The sequence below is a fragment of the Balaenoptera ricei genome, chromosome 10 (genome assembly GCF_028023285.1).
Source record: "Balaenoptera ricei isolate mBalRic1 chromosome 10, mBalRic1.hap2, whole genome shotgun sequence".
NCBI lineage: Eukaryota > Metazoa > Chordata > Mammalia > Artiodactyla > Balaenopteridae > Balaenoptera > Balaenoptera ricei.
In genome coordinates this window covers 53,761,865-53,779,788 of record NC_082648.1, presented here as the reverse complement: position 1 = coordinate 53,779,788, position 17,924 = coordinate 53,761,865, and the positions used below count along the sequence as shown (strand labels likewise).

General features: G+C 39.9%; 2 protein-coding genes across 3 annotated transcripts in view; one reads left to right on the top strand and one right to left on the bottom strand.

The window, feature by feature from the left end:
- The window catches only part of XPOT (exportin for tRNA), a 148,094-nt gene that overhangs the window by 52,560 nt on the left and 77,610 nt on the right, over window positions 1-17,924 (bottom strand). The gene's annotated exons all lie outside the window — the stretch shown is intronic.
- C10H12orf56 (chromosome 10 C12orf56 homolog) overlaps window positions 1-17,924 on the top strand; it is a 74,801-nt gene that overhangs the window by 7,974 nt on the left and 48,903 nt on the right. The window contains 2 exon segments of the mRNA XM_059937372.1: window positions 5,875-5,989; window positions 16,643-16,715. Of these exon segments, the coding sequence (XP_059793355.1) occupies window positions 5,875-5,989; window positions 16,643-16,715 (188 nt within the window).

The window sequence follows — 17,924 nt, the reverse complement described above, 5'->3', positions numbered from 1 at the left end:
AAATCTGAATGAAGACTATGAAATCAAGACTAAGAGATAAGGCAAATATGGGATTATTCACAAAATATTGGAAAATAAGAAATAAGGGGCTGCCCCACCCTGCATTTTGAAAGTAGTATTTTAATGTAAGTAAGAGAAATTGGTACCAGTTGCAAATATAAATATGGTCAAAAATGAGGTAGATTCATTCATAAGTGATATATTACTCTTAGAGATTTAATCAAAGAAATTAGGGATATTTTCAGATAAAGCCTTATTCATTTAATAACAAAAAAGAGCATTCACTTCTCTCCCCAAATGCCTTTTGCTGCCCCCATCAGAGACAAATGCCAGACTAAGTGAACCATGAATCTGTCTCAGTATTGCATTACTGAAGTTCTCATGAATAATCAAATGTTGTGAATTATAATAGATATCTATTGGGCATGTACTGTGTGCCTGTCTTGGGCCAGACACTTTACGTGGATTATCTCATTTCATTTTACTGATTCTTTAGGGAAGGTGATGTTCTCTTTCTTTCAGAGATGAGAAAACTGAGGCAGAGAAAGGGTAAATACTTGTACAAGGTCACATAATCTGAAAACACCTGAGCTGGAATGTAAATTTAGGCCTTTGGATATGAGAGCCAGCATTCTTTAACCACTACGCACGTAGTAACAACTGGCCTTCTGCAAATTCATGGTATTTCTTGAGAAGTTTTCTGGTTTTGCAATAAGGACACCAAAGTTACCTCAGTATGCGCATTACATGGTTTCTGGGCATTGGTTGTCAGGAAGGAGGGGATGAAGTTATAAACAAAACACCTTTTTCGTTCTCCCACTCCACCTCTCTGTATTCAGGATTGCTGTCCTTCATAGCTGAGACTGGTGTCATTGTTGTTGCTGATGAGGTTCAAGGACAGGTTTGGCTGTAAAGACCCAGTTGGGATGTAGCATCCTCTTCACAGAGCCAAGACTTGAAAAGTTTTTTTTTTTTTCTTTCAGTCTTTCTGAGCTGTGGCTGTTGGTCCTGAGGCAAAGATTTTTCAAGCCTAACACTGAAATAATCTAGGGAGCCTCCAATATTATGATGGGGCAGTCCCCAATTCTGCAAACTGGTCATTCCTTTTGGAATATGTGGGTGGATCATTCATGCCAGCAATATTCATACATTCCAATAATAGCTCATCTACTCAGACTCCCTTAGGGATTGGAATGCTAAAGCCCAGGTAGAGTAAAATGGGAAAAAAACACCTGGTGGAGACAAAAGTGAGTTTTTAAATTATGACAGTGGAAGGATCTGCCAAATGCTAAATGTAAAAATAGCTTCTACATAGTAGCAAGCTTAAGTACAGTGTGACGAAGGTAATTGCTAATGGGGTTTAACTTGAGGGAAATTCATTGACGATATCTCCATATATTGTTTGGCCACTTCATCAGTAGATTAAATCTTTTGGGCTGGCCATTGGTCCTCCTTCAGATTCTCTCTGAAATACTCTTGGTACAGGTAATTCATTACATTGCAATTTGAGTAAATTAATTTTTTACTTGCTTTCCTCCCTTTGTGGGAGACTGTAGAGTTAGAGCTTGCTGTGCAGAGGAAGTTAGGTCCTGAAAGGACCATGGGAGTTGAAAAATGTCTCACAATTTGGCTCTGTTGGGGCCTTACTTCCACTACCTAATGTCCCATTAAGTAAAATGATCTCCAAAGTGGCCACGTTCATGATGTCTGCCGTCAGTTTTTCCCTTTTCATTTTTTTTCTGGTTTATGTTTTTCTCCTTTCTACGCTATACTTCTGTTGAATGGATGTTAGATTTTATATGGAGCGTTCTACCAGTGTTTTGAATTACCAGGGACTACAAATGTATAAATGAATAAAAAATGGTACCTGCTTTTGAGTAACTCCTAATTTAGAGAGGAAGGCAAGCAGATGGGAAAGAAGAAAAAATATATGCAGATAATTATAATGGAATGTGAAAATAGATATAATAAACAGAATATTGTGGGACAAGAGGAAGGACATATTCTATTGGGTGGATGAATAAGTAAAGGTTCACCAAGGAAGTTACTTTTGAGCTTGGTCTTAAAGGAAGAATACAAGTTTCTAGGCAGAAAAATAGGGCAAGTGTTTTCAAAAAGGAGGAAATAGTATGTGCTTGATCAGCTTTCTATAATATGTCTAAACCCAAATCAGGGGAACCAAGTACAGCCTGTTTTTGTTTTGTTTTGCTTTTAAAGCATGATTTTTAAAAATTTATTATTTATTTGGTTGCACCAGGTCTTAGTTGTAGCAGGTGGGCTTCTTAGTTGCGGCTCACGGGCTCCTTAGTTGTGGCACGTGGCCTCCTTAGTTGCAGCATGCATGTGGGATCTAGTTCCCCGACCAGGGATCGAACCCGGACCCCCTGCACTGGGAGCGTGGAGTCTTATCTACCGTACCACCAGGCAAGTCCCAAGTAGAGCCTGTTTTAGTGAAGGCCACATAGCTTTTCTGTTTCCAGCTGTCTTTTACAGATAGTTTCTTCAAACTAGGATCCAATCAAGAATCACACATTGCATTTGGTTGTCATCTCTCTCTTGTGTTAACTTTTTCATATGGAAAAATTCTAGCATAAAGAAACTAGAATGAAGAACTGCATTTAATATGTCGTGTAGCTCTGCTAGTACCAGTACCTTTTACAAGGTATAGATTCTTTGTGATACAGATACTGAATTCTTTAAAGGAACGTTCTTAATAAAATGCCTAGGTAAATTACATATTTATATAAGTATACTCTCCTCCTACAAAATAGGACTCTGCAGATGCTTTTTGCCTGCATCTTTGCAAAGAAGCCCATGTGGGTCTTCCTGATCATGTAAATACATTTCCTGAAATATAGTCATTATAATATATGTATTCAAGCTGAGAGAGACCTTAAATCAATTTCACATTCCTCATTTTACACTTGAGGAAATCACAGCCAAAAGAGATTAAGTAACTTGAACAAAGCCACACTGCTAGTTAATAGTGGAGGCCACATTAGAAATCAGATCTCTTTACTGCTAGTTCATAGTGTTTCCCCAACATTCCAAATTTCTGTCAAGGTGTTGACTGATTACCTAGTTTGGTCATGATGTACTTAATAATTAGGGCACAGAACAATGAATTAGTTCATAAGAACTTAATTAGAATAATTCATATTAGTTAATTAGATTGCTGCCTGCCTGATGGCTTTCCTTTAGGACACCTTAGTACCTTCCACTTAGAAATCTGATTTCCAAGTGATTTTAATCCTGATCTTTGTACATGAGTTTGCATTGAGTTCACTTTTTTTTATTAAAAGTTTTTATTTTTTATTTATTTTTTATTTTTGGCTGCATTGGGTCTTCGTTGCTGTGTGTGGGCTTTCTCTAGTTGTGGCGAGCGGGGGCTGCTCTTCCTTGCGGTGCATGGGCTCTAGGCGCACAGGCTTCAGTAATTGTGGCACGTGGGCTTAGTAGTTGTGGCTTGCAGGCTCTAGCGCGCAGGCTCGGTAGTTGTGGCGCACGGGCTTAGTTGCTCCGCGGCATGTGGGATCTTCCCCGACCAGGGCTCGAACCCATGTCGCCTGCATTGGCAGGCGGATTCTTAACTACTGCGCCACCAGGGAAGCCCTGAGTTCAGTTTTTAGGCTTTCTTAGTCTAAGGTTCTCTTTCATGTTCCAATCCCTCTTTGGTGTCAGGCCTTTGATAGGAACTCTGTAGGTGGACGATTCATGAAAATGCATAAGAAACGAGAGCCACCTATTTGTCTACTAAAGTAAAGGAAATAAAAGCAAAAAATAAACAAATGGGGTATAATTCAACTTAAAAGCTTTTGCACAGCAAAGGAAACCATCGACAAAATGAAGACAACCTACTGAATGGGAGAAAATATTTGCAAGTGATATAACTGATAAAGGATTAATATCCAACATATGTAAACAGCTCATACGACTCAACATCAAACAAACAAACAAACAAACAACCTGGTTAAAAAATGGGCAGAAGAACTGAATAGGCATTTTTCCAAAGAGGACATGCAGGTGGCCAACAGGCACGTGAAAAGATGCTCAACATCACTAATCAACAGGGAAATGCAAATCGAAACCATAATGAGATATCACCTCACACCTATCAGAATGACCATCATTAAAAAGACCACAAATAACAAATGTTGGTGAGGATGTGGAGAAAAGGGGACCTTTGTACACTGTTGGTGGGAATGTGAATTGGTGCAGCCACTGTGGAAAACTGTATGGAGGTGTCTCAAAAAGCTAAAAATAAAACTACCATATGACCCAGCAATTCCACTCCTGGGTATATATCTGAAAAAACAAAACAAAAACACTAATTTGAAAAGATACATGCACCCTAATGTTCATAGCAGCATTATTTACAATTGCCAAGATATGGAAGCAATGTAAGTGTCCATCAACTGATGAATGGATAAAGAATGTGTAATATATGTATGTATATATATATACACATATATATACATACCACCTGTGAGGTAATGACACCGCTAGTGTCATTACCTCACTAGTGGTTACTAGTGAGGAGAGAGAAGGAGGGAGGGGCGATATAAGGGTAGGGGATTAAGAGGTACAAACTATTAGGTATAAAATAAGCTACAAGGATACATTGTACAACATGGGGAATATAGCCAGCATTTTAAAATAACTATAAATGGAGTATAACCTTTAAAAGTTTTGAATCACTATGTTGTACACCTGAAACTTATATAATATTGTGCAACAACTATACTTCAATTTGAAAGAAAGAAAAAAGAAATGAGAGCCACCTGAGCAAAATGGGTCCATTCAGTAATTAGGAAATTTGGAATTTTTGAGGTTTCTGTTACTTTTGTTATCATAGTAGTAATGTTTGTATAGCAGTCTTTCTCCTTAAACATTGTCCCACAATAAGAAAACAAAATACAAAAACACAAAAATCTACCTCATCATAACATTGCACTCTCATAATAGAAGCAATTTTATTTTTAGACCCACAGTATGTTTATTGGTATATGTATGTTTTATACTTTGTCAGCCAATGGCCTTATGCTTGGGTATGGTTGTCCAACTGTGTAGGGGGTCCTCGAGACACCCTTATGCTTGATGGTTCATAGAAGGACTCACAGGATTCAGAAATGGTTTATTACAGTGAGAGGATACAGATTAAATTCAGCAAAGGGAAAAGGTGTGTGGGATGAAATTTAGGAGAAACCAAGTGCAAGCTTCTAGGTGTTCTCTCACAGTGGAGTGGCATGGATATGTCTGACTGTGTTACAACACGTGTAAAGTGTTACCAGTGAGGGAAGCTCACCTGAGCCTTGGTGTCCAGAGTTTTTATGCGGGTCAGTCATGTAGGTGTACAGGACCTGCATGAGTGACTTCAGCTACTCAGACTGTAGCCACCCCCTTTTTTTTTTTTTTTTTTTTTTTTTTTTTTTTTGATTCAAAGGGTTTTATTTTCTTTCTCCAGGTAGGAAGGCTACAAAGTTAGAAATTTTCCCTAAGTTTAATATAATACTTGATTCTTCAAAACAGCCAGAGGCTTTCCAGCTCTGGACACTCAGGTTACACAGCAACCTCAGGAGACTGATTCAACCGGAAACTTCACGCTTTCTCAGTGAAGAACAGGGTCACCTTTTCCCAAGAGACCTTGCATTCCAACTCCACAGTTGAGAAACTCCTGCTACAGGACAGACTGAACCAAGCTGAGATCAGGCTGCAATCAACCTACTTACGCCCTGACGCACAAAGGGCTCTGGTCCAATTCTCTCCCAATCCTGGATCCATCATGGTCCATTCAAAGTCTGCTTTCTGCCAACAGTGAACTCCAGAGGTCAGGAGACTGAAGGTTGTTCATGTCTACACGTGCTTTCCTTGAAGGCCCAGCAGGGACCCCTTCCTCCAAGATCCATTCTGTACGCTGTGATCGCGCAAACCAAGCTGTTCGCCGGGTCCCCGCTCCTTTGGGTACGGCTGAGGCCTGCAACGGCCTCGGGTGCCGTTAAGCCGCCCCCCGCAGTCCCCTCCCCTCAGTGGCGCCGGCCCGAGCCCACCTGCCCCGCCGCCGCCGCCGCAGGGAGCTGAGGTGACACCCGCGAGTCCGCCCGCCGCCGCGGGGAGCTGAGGCGACGCCCGCGAGTCCGCCCGCCCCTGCCGGCGGCCTAAGGGCGGGGGCGCCGGCTGCGCCTGGGCCCGGCGCCTGTAGCCACCCCTTTTATCTCCTTACTCTCAGCTCTGGTAAAATCTTATGTTTACTATAAATTATGTTGTCAGAATAGATTTATCTAATCAAACGGGTACGGCATGACTCAAGGTCTCAGGCATATACAAACACTCTTAGCAGGCAGAATATTCCAAGACTCAGAGGTTAACTCCTAGGGTCAGGCCAGTCCTGAAGATAGGCCTTTCTTCCAAGATGCAAGGTATGAGCAACTCAGACCTGTTGAGTTAACCCTTTCCTGCACACCTACCCACTCTTAACTTCACAGATTGAGAGAAGGTGTAGCTGGTTGGTGAGCCAGCGTGGTTTCTTTCTTTCCCTTCACACAGGTAGTGAAACTGAGAGGACCCTGTTGGGCTCCTAGGCACAGAAGCCTTTCAAACAGCTGCTAATCAGGGAAGGGAGGGGATACGGAAACAAGGAAGGAGCAGCCAAGAAACATTATGGCAGCCTTGGGGCAGGGTCCTGGTTCCGCCTCAAGGGATACACGTAACAATTTCTTTGAGCTCTTTACAGAACTAAAACCCCCAACAAATGGAAGATGTTAGCGTTCTTCATTCCAGAGAAGACTAACTGAGGCCAGATTAAAAGAACCAGAGAAGCTCATTAGGAGACCACATGAGGCCACATGAAAGGAGTGCAGGCCCTGCACACACCCTGATGCTTATTAACAACCCCGCCCTTGAACCACTGCTATAAAACTCCTCACCAAATCCTCCCGGGTTGGGACACACCGATTTTGAGGGGCATGAGCCTGCTGTGTCCCCCTTTGCCTGGCAAAGCAGTAAAGCTATTCTTTTCTACTTCACCAAAAACTCTGTTTCCGAGATTTGATTCGGCACCAGTGCACAGAGGCCGAGATTTCGGCATCAGTAATATGGGTTTTTTTTTTTTTTAGGTTTTCCCAAGACCCAACTTTTACTGGGAGAATAGCAGTTGGTGCTATTGGACATGGTTGGAACACTTGGCTCCAAATTAGCAGTGATGGGGGTTGTATAGTCAGCACCTTTTTCAGAGGCAAAGGAAGTCAGGTCACATATCAGGAAGCACTACAACTTATGAATTGTCTTAGAATTTTAATAATATTGACTGGGAGGGAGAACTTAGGAGGCTATTTACAAATAACTCCAACTTGTCAACCTCAGTTTCTAGTGAGAAAAGACTGACAGCTAAAGTTAACATTTATATTAGTGGAGCAGTATAAGTCCACCACTGGGTCAATAATACAATTATATTTAAACGGGGTGATTTATCAAGTATATATAAATAGTATGATTTAATTATTTTATAAGAGCTTTTATGTCAGCAAGTCATAGGGAAAAAATCTGTCATGTCCTGATTTGGAGTTCTAAAATTATTTTCATGTAGATATTCTGCAGATATTATTACCTGTGCTAGAAGGTAGCTGGTAAAAGCAAATCTTTCAACCTTGAAAAATGGCCCTAAAAATATAAATTCAATGCTATATGAAACAATAGATAATCTTATTTCCAACCTAAATAAGCTAAGGGTTAGTTTACAAACTAGAATTTGTCACAATATTTAAAGCTTATTTGAAGACGTAGTTAGAAAATTTTAAACAAAGGTAGTTCTATAGGACCATTACATTTCCTTCCTTCCTCCCTTCCTCCCTCCCTCCCTTCCTTCCTCCCTCCCTCCCTCCCTTCCTTCCTCCCTCCCTCCCTCCCTTCCTTCCTTCTTCCCTCCCTTCCTTCCTTCCTTCCTTCCTCCTTCCCCTTCCTCTTCTCCTTCCCCTCCCTCCCTCCCTCTCTCTCTTTCCCTCTCTCTTTTCTGTCTTTCTCTCTCTCTGCTTTGAGCTAAAACAGACGACTTGGCTTTTGAATTTCCTAAAGATGTTTCTGATGTTCTTATGTAAATGCAAAACATTTTTTTTCAGATAACACCAAGTCTAAAATAAATTGCTAACAAGGGATTGAATTCAGCTATATCCCTTTTAAGAGCTTTCTTTTCCTCCTTCAGGCACTGACAGCATATTCTTTGGACTAAGTAAGTGTCCTTGCCCTGTTCACTGCTGCCAGTGGAGAGGCTTTCTAGTCAGAAAACTCTTCCCCCTGCCCCTCCATGGATGAGTAAATTAGCCTTCCTTGGCTCCTGGGTGGTCCTCTCATGCTTCGCAAACATGCTGTGGGTCTTTACAAAAAGATTTTGATTAATTTTTTTATTTTTAAAAGCAAAAGAGAAAAAGAGAGAGACCACCTTCCTTTCTCTAACACTTTGTCCTTGTAATTCAAGTCCAAGCGAATTAACTGTTTATGTCAGAGTTTTGCTCTATCTATAGTTTTGTAGCCATGGGATTTGCAACTGAGATTATGATTGTTAGATGAACCAATAACAGAGAAGGGGGGGGTGAAAGGTGACAGATCATTTTGGCACTACCACTCTTCATAGCTACTGTCCATTTATCACATCTGTCATCATCCCCCCCTTTCTCAGACACAGATGTATCCCCTTAGTTGTGTGACAGTCATCAGTGTAATCATCTACCACCTCCCTTCTCATGATGGGGGCCTCATGATGTGCATAAAAATGGCTTTTGAAAAGTGAGGTTGGGACTTCCCTGGTGGCACAGTGGTTAAGAATCCACCTGCCAATGCAGGGGACACGGGTTCAAGCCTGGTCCAGGAAGATCCCACATGCCACGGAGCAACTAAGCCCGTGACCCACAGCTACTGAGCCCGTGTGCCACAACTACTGAAGCCTGTGCACCTAGAGCCCATGCTCGGCAACAAGAGAAGCCACTGCAATGAGAGGCCTGCGCACCGCAACGAAGAGTAGCCCCCGCTTGCTGCAACTAGAGAAAGCCCGCGTGCAGCAACGAAGACCCAATAATTTATTTATTTATTTATAAATAAATAAATAAATTTAAAAAAATAAATAAATAAAAGTGAGGTTGCTGTAAACTGTCTTCATGAGTCATATTAGATGTTGTCCTTACTGCCCCTGCTCCCTTAGCTCTTTGGTGACAAATTTTTAGGGAAGAATGCACACATTTGTGTTTTATGACTATGAGATGCCAGACTACCAGTTGAAATATTTTTTAAAAAATCAGCAAACAAGATGATTCTTACAATTAAAATAAATAAAAATAAATTATATACATGTAATTCCATCATTCAGAGATAACCACAGTTAACCACACACCCAAGAAATTTGGTATACAACATTACAAACTGTTCTATGAATTAACATGGAACCATACTCCACATACTGTTTTGTAATCTGTTAATTTTAGTTTCCAGCATATCATGGACATTTTCTCAGGCCAATGAATACAGAAAAAATGTACATGACTGCTTTGTATAGATGCCACCTTGGTGTATTTAAGCAAGATATTATGTTCTAGAATGACAGAGCTAACCAAATTCGATGATTACAGCAACTAAAAAAGAGGCCTGGCTTACTTCCTTCCAAATGAAGGAATTAGCATAACTTGACTGAAACTCTGACACAATAATGAATCAGCTGCTGGATTACTATTTGGATTCCAGCTTTGTTTTTATTTTTTAATCAATTAATTAATTAATTAATTAATTTTTATTTATTTATTTGGTTACGCCAGGTCTTAGCTGCAGCAGGCAGCCTCCTTAGTTGCGGCTGCCCGGCTCCTTAATTGCGGGTTCCTTAGTTGTGGCTCATGGGCTCATTAGTTGCGGCTTGTGGGCTCCTTAGTTGTGGCACGTGGGCTCCTTAGCTGTGGCATACGAACTCTTAGTTGCCAGCCTTGTTTTTAAAAGAAATTCTTCTTTGACAAAACCCCCACCTCTGACCACTAGTGGGGCTGTGCTCTTTTTTTTTTTTTTAATAAATTTATTTATTTAATTAATTTATTTTTGGCTGTGTTGGATCTTTGTTGCTGTGTGCGGGCTTTCTCTAGTTGCGATGAGCAGGGGCTACTCTTTGTTGCAGTGTGTAGGCTTCTCATTATGGTGGCTTCTCTTGTTGCAGAGCACGGGCTCTAGGAGCGCAGGCTTCAGCAGTTGTGGCACGTGGGCTCAGTAGTTGTGGCTCATGGGCTCTAGAGCGCAGGCTCAGTAGTTGTGGCACATGGGCTTAGTTGTTCTTCGGCATGTGGGATCTTCCCAGACCAGGGCTGGGACCCGTGTCCCCTGCGTTGGCGGGCAGATTCTTAACCACTGCGCCACCAGGGAAGCCCTGTAGGGCTGTGCTCTTAAACCTTAGCTGTTTTTATAAAATTGGCTTTAGAGACAGACTACCTTGTTTTGTAATTCTAATTCCACCATTTATCTACTAGTTTTGTGAACTTAACTCTTTGAACCTTAGTTTTTTCGCTGCAAAATGGAGTTAATAATGACTATCTCATAGATATGTTACAAGTATTATTATATAAAATGCGTGCTGTGTTTCTGGTAATTATTATTCAAATTATTATACTTTGTCTCTCCCCAAAACTGCTAATAAGCAACTTGACTCAGAAATATTTACATATTTATTTGCATTCAGTCTCTACTTAAAGCATAATTTTCATCAGATTAATATTAAATACACTTGGAATCATAGTTAGACCGATGTCTTGAGGAACACTCCTTCTAAAGGTTCCAGAAGGATTAGAGAGCTAACTGTAAAAGAGAAAACCATAAAGGAAATATAAATTATAGGTGAATATTTATCAGATTTTAGGGTGCAGAAGGCATTTCTAAGCATAAATCAAGGGAAGAAATGAGGATAAAAGTTGATAGATTTACCACTTAGAAATTTTATGTTTCTATATGTTTTTAAAAAACACAAAAAAGTTTTCTACAAATTACAGCATTGTAAAACATGTCAGAGACAATGAAAGGCATAGATAACTTGGATGGGTGGGCTACACCCATCAGAACACCTACTAATCATCCCCCCACCCACCTTTCAAAGTCTTTCACACTTTTTCCTGACAGTCTGTCCCACCCCCACCATCATAATAATCTCAAAGAAAAGATTATTCTTTTTTTTTTTTTTTTTTGGCCAAGCCCCACAGCTTGCAGGATCTTAGTTCCCTGACCAGGGATTGAACCCGGCCCCTGCAGTGAAAGTGCCGAGTCCTAACCACTAGACCGCCAGGGAATTCCCGAGAAAAGATTATTCTTAATCACAAAATAAGATTCTTTAGGCTGGCTGGATTATTTACATAGGTGTAACAAGAGTGTTAACTTACCAGATAGGCCTCCTTAAAAATACTTTGCAAATCCAGAGTACTGAACAACTATTGCTGCTGTAAATTTAACTTCTGTCTGGAAGTTTTCATAATGAATGCAGGTTAGACTTTTAAAAGCCTGTATTTGCTTTCCCAAAGCTAGGAAATCAAGCTTAAGAAACTCTACCAGATTTCTCCTGTAGTACCTATAAAATTTGAGTGATTTTTGTGGTCCTGAAATTTCTTCTGGAGGGTCTTCCTGAGGTCCAGAAAATTTCTTGAGTTTTCTAGCCTGCCAGGGAGTGACCTTCCTAATACCTGTAAGGCTGGGACCCTGTAAGCTAGGTACCAGGCTAGTTTTCCTAGGAAGTCTTTGTCAGCGTTGGCTCCATTGAGTACAGCCAACTTTTGGCCCTTAAAATGGCATGCCATACCTGGTTAAATGAGCATCCTTCTTAAATATTACACTTCCCATAAGGCCTTGGTTTTACAATCAATGTGTCCATCTGGTTGTATCCTGGTAAAAAGGAAGGCAGATCCTTATTGAATCCCGTAAGAGTTTCTGAATTCTGGGGGAATCAGTGAAAATCTGATATTTAAATATTTTCAGTTTCCAAAAGCGAAATCTACTAAATTGTTATGAGTTTATTAAATAAATAAAATAAAATAAATTCATTTAATAAACTCCACTGATTATTATTTAAGAAGAAAAAGAGCTTCCTTTCATATCCAGAAAAACAGAACATTAAAACAACATTAATAATATTCCAAACAAATAATAAATGTAAAATTCCCCTCATCAGTTTCATTTTGTCCTAAAAGGTTAATTCTGGGACTTCCCTGGCAGTCCAGTGGTTAAGACTTCACCTTCCAATGCAGGGGGTGCGGGTTTGATCCCTGGTTGGGGAGCTAAGATCCCACATGCCTCGGGGCCAAAAAAACTGAAACATAAAACAGAAGCAGTACTGTAACAAATTCAGTAAAGATTTAAAAAATGGTCCACATCAAAAAAATTTTTTTAAAAAAACAACAAAAACAGGTTATTTCTTATTCTGATAGATAGTGGGTTAGGAATCCCATGAAGCCATCTACTTCTTGATGTAACAGAGTCCTGGAAATCCTGACTTAGTCCACTGGTGTGGTCTTGAGAGTTGTCTACGTAATGTCAGCTCGGCTTTGAAATGTTAATACTTTGAAGAATTATATGTCAATTATACCTCAATTAAAAAATATGTTAAAAAAATAGTTTGAAAAACCTGGTTCAATCCTTTTTCCAGGAGACTCTGAGACTGTCCTTCTTTGTCGAAGACACAAACTCTGATCTTTAGCTTATAGTAGAACCCTCAAGCAAGTATCTCAGTAAAACGAAAACTATCTGTAGAAGACAGAGACTTAAAAAGCTGTGGTTAGTTTATCACTGAGACCTTTCAGATATGAAAGGTCTGATGAGGCAACTGACAGGAAAATCTGGATATTCCTATGGCATGCAAAACAAAGATAATAAAGCCATTCCAAAAAAATAGACAAAATGTCTCTAAGGATAGTGATGAAGCCTGTTTTCAAAGACATCAGACACAAGTTACATCTGATTTGTAAAAATGAATGAACATAGTTTTTATATAACGTCTTGAATATAACATATAATACTGAGATTATACTAACATAATATAATATAAAGAATATGCTAACTTTAAACCAAGGATAGCAAGTAAAGAGATACCTGTATTTTTTACAAACTGCACAGGTAAGACTGACATAACTCCCCAACAAAAATTTACAGTCTAAAAGGTGGTAAATTCAAATCAAAAGCAAGACTGTGGCTAAGTCAACCTTTTGCATAATATCTGAAATTATGACTGATGACACATATATTGCTATTGCCTACTGTGATCAGGCCAAGCACCACCAAGACTGTGAAAAATACAAACCTATCATGAACAGTAAGGGCATTAACAAATCTCTAGCAACTTCCCATAAAGCACAGAATTTCTGAAATATTTATACTATTTTACCGATACAAATTTAACCCAGGGAAGGCTAAGCACCTCTTCTGATTAGACAACTCTTCCCATAAAATGTACAGTAAGTAGTAAATAGATCAAATAAACCTAATTATTTAAAGCTCTTCTCTTTTTATACGGTGAAAGAACAAATCTTTGTGATTTTTTTTTCAGGGGCCTGCTGGGAAATCTCAAAGATACTTCAGATGGAAACGATAACCTGAAAGTTTTATATGTTTATTTACAATTAGGATCTGATTTGGGGAAAGCAAAAATCAAGAGGTTATTAGAGGAGATTTGGAAGCTTGATTAAAAGAGGATCATGGGTTACCTATTTAGTCAAGGTGACAATAAAACACTTAAAAATAGATATAGAAAGTAACATGCTTGTAAAGGACCTCACTCATAAGCATGGAACCTTTGTAAAATGAGCACATTTATTAACATAATCAAAAAATATAGCCTCTCTATAGAATATAAAAATAAGCAAAGTGTATATGCTTAAACTTACGCTTTTTTAAAAAAAAATTAATTTATTTTTGGCTGTGTTGGGTCTTTGTTGCTGTGCGCAGGCTTTCTCTAGTTGAGGCAAGTGGGGGCTACTCTTCATGGCGGTGCGTGAGCTTCTCATTGCAGTGGCTTCTCTTGTTGCTGAGCACGGGCTCTAGGTGCGCGAGCTTCAGTAGTTGCAGCATGTGGCCTCAGTAGTTGTGGCTGGAGGGCTCTAGAGTGCAGGCTCAGTAGTTGTAGTGCATGGGCTTAGTGCTCTGTGGCATGTGGGATCTTCCCGGCCCAGGGCTCGAATGGTGCAGGGATTTTCGAAAACAGGAAACTACCATTGTCCCAAGGAGTCATACATAGCACACATTAGAGGATGAAACACATTCCCCCTTTCCAGCAAGTCAGCAGTGATGTGATCTGATTCCTGTTCATCTCCAAGCTGCTTGTTCCCTGGGTTAGGTATTGCTCTGTGCATAGGATCCCAGTGGTTCACCTCCTGGACATTCTGTAATACGTAATTCTGAAGCAAGAGATAGGCTCAAACCTGTCTGAGCATCTATTTGACAATAGTCATTACTAGAGTCCTTCATGTTAATAATGATGATGTCATGCCTAGAGAAGCCGCTCACATTAATTACTGAGTATTTAAATAAAGATAATTATTAGAACCGACTCCAAACCTCTTGAGTGAAAGCCTAGGGAATATTTATGTCATATGGCAAAGGTGCTCACACTCCAATCCACTAGATCATCTTAACAGAGGAATCTCAAAATTGCAAATCATTTATAATAAAAATACTGAGTTTAATCACCACACTTTTAAGCAGGATTTCTAATTAGGCCCAACTTTTCTGGAGACACAGTGAAAAAGAGGCTTTTCTCTATAGTACACATGCGTACTTATATGGGCCACAGTTAGCACTTTGATATATGTCCTTTGAATTGTACCTTTTATGTTTAGATGAAGGGAATGGTTAGTAAACTCTAAATGAACAGTGTTGATGGGAGCAGAGTGACAGTGGTGAACTGTATCAGCAGTAAAAGCTCTGGAATGAATTGGGTTATTAGCGCCTTAGTTTCAGGTACATTCTAGAAGAGGACTATTCAATAGAACTTTCTGCAATGATGGAATTGTTCTATATCTAGTCTAATTATGTCTAAACAGTAGCCATGTGGCCGCTGAGCGCTTGAGATGACTAGTGCTACTATCTGAATTTTAATTTAATTTAATTTTTAATGTTAATAGCCACAGGTGGCTCATGGCTACCAACTTGATCACTGCAGCTCTAGAATCATGGAAAAGACCTTAAAGGCTTTAGTGGCATATTTTGAAACATTGGCATAAAGTGAAGTAGACTAATCCTCAAATCAGAATGAGACATAATAATTTAATGAAACATAAACTGAATCAAAGTTTTATATATGTGTACGTATGTGTGTGTGTATGTCTATAATTTTTATTTTAAACCTAAAACCTAGACATTTTCAGAAACCAATGATGTGGGGTAAAACTAAAACAACGAGGCACTGATGAGTCAGGTTTAGTGGATAACTTTTATCAATACCGAAGCTTGGTCTTCCCCACAGGAATAGGATTTGACAAACATAATCAGACCTCCTACAGTTGAGATAGCAGGCGCATTCTTTTTGGAGTGTTGCTTCTAAAAGTGTTTCTTAGCTGACCAGCACCACTGAGCATGCCATCAGACACACATTGTGCTGAACGGCTGAAGGACTTCCTATCTAAGCTACTGAAGAGGAGTGAAGACTGCTGCATGCACATGAGAACACAGGGGCAGATCACTCTATTATCTGTATTCAGGCTCTCTTGTCATTATTGCCATTATAGCCCTGCCAGGTTCTGGTCATTGGCATCCAGGAGACCAGACATCCCACCAAGTGCTGAAACAGAAATCTAGCCATACTTCATTTCTCAGTGGAGAACAGATGATCCTAAGTTTCTCCACCCCATTGTTACAAATTAAAATTTAAAGCTAACATAAAGAGAGGCAGGGACATTGACGCTACAGTTGTTTTGTCACAACATTTTAGTGACCTCACACAGAAAAAGAGAAAGTTCAAGTTTGATTGTTGAACCTGGATGAAATCAGGTTTAAGACATGACTTAAACCTAGGTACAGGCTGATCGTAGGTAATATCAGCTTCTTAATAAAGAAGTCCTGGACTTCCCTGGTGGCGCAGTGGTTAAGAATCCACCTGCCAATGCAAGGGACATGGGTTTGATCCCCGGTCTGGGAAGATCCCACATGCTGCAGAGCAAGTAAGCCCGTGCGTGCCACAACTACTGAGCCTGCGCTCTAGAGCCCGCAAGCCACAACTACTGAGCCCATATGCCACAACTACTGAAGCCCATGCACCTAGAGCCCGTGCTCTGCAACAAGAGAAGCCACTGCATTGAGAAGCCTGCACACCGCAATGAGGAGTAGCCCCCGCTTGCCGCAACTAGAGAAAGCCTGCGCACAGCAACGAAGACCCAACGCAGCCAAACATAAATAATAAATAAATTTATCTTAAAAAAATCAAAATAAAGTCAAACATTTATTAAAAAAAAAAAAGAAAATCCTGAATTTGAGCATGTTTTAACATCAGAGCCAAAGTTCTTTTTGCCCATCATGTTGCCCAGTTTATAATTTTGAATTTGCAAGTTTTTGTAAGGATTTATAGAGTCATCAATTCAGTACAGTAACTCTATCTTCTTCATAAACTCAATCAAATCATGTAATTAATGACCAACTAACTTTTTTTTTTTTTAAGTCAAAGAAGAGAATAATGGCCCTACCTTTTGGAGAGGCAAAAAGCCTAAAAGTTTGAATGAATCCGTTTTCAGGTGAGATTGTTGTTTTACGTTTTTAACTTGCTGTCCAAAACTTATTTTACGTTTCAATTGGTTTTTTTTAAAAAAATTTATTTTATTTATTTATTTATTTATTTTTGGCTGCTTTGGTTCTTTGTTGCTGTGTGTGGCTTTCTCTAGTTGCGGCGAGCAGGGACTACTCTTCATTGCAGTGCACGGGCTTCTCATTGCGGTGGCTTCTCTTGTTGCGGAGCACGGGCTCGAGGCATGCGGGTTTCAGTAGTTGTGGCACGCAGGCTCAGTAGTTGTGGCGTGTGGGCCTAGTTACTCCACACCATGTGGGATCTTCTCGGACCAGGGCTTGAACTCGTGTCCCCTGCATTGGCAGGCGGATTCTTAACCACTGCGCCACCAGGGAAGCCCTCAATTGGCTTTTTAAAATGCTTTTTCTCTACTAACATCTTTGAACTGAGTTCTGTTTATGTCATGTACGTAATAATGAAGAAGGTATTTTGTGAGATTTTCTTCTAAATTCAAATCCAGTTAGTTATAAACTATAATTTTTCTCATTTTAATTGAATATACAGATGTCTCAATATAAATAAATGATTAAAATCAAATTCAAATCATTTATTGAACTCTGGTTCTGTGTAGTGGTATGTTGGGCCCTGTAATAGATGCAAAGATGAGTAAGGCATAGTTCCTATCCTTGAGAGGCTGATTCTCACCAGGACATATGACATTTACATAAATAAAGATACTGCAAAGTATGCACGCTAAGTGTCATAATTGAGTTTGAGCAAATTGTCGAAGAGATTTAATGAGGGGAAAGGTTTTATTCAGTTGTGGGGAGAAGTCAAGATGCCAGATGACAGTCGGTGAAGGAATAGTGCACATGGTGATAGAGATATTGCAGTTGGAGGGAACAGTAGAAGCTACGGTAGAGGCAGGAAAAAATGGAACATGTATAAATTGAAAAAGGAGTTTCCTAAGCTGCATAACTCAAAGTATGATTCTATTACACACTTTAAGTATCTAGGCATTAGAAGGAGGAGGGGAGCATAGCTTTCTAAGAGCTCTGAGTCAGGGCATTATAGGCATGGGGAAAATTAAGGTGCAATGGGGCCCTGAAAGTCAGGTCATGACATGGGGGAAACAGCCCCCAGGAAAACACTGCAAAATGTGCAAAGAAAAAGTGAACGCCTACTTGGAGAGGATTCACCCCCAAGACCTGTGGTGTAC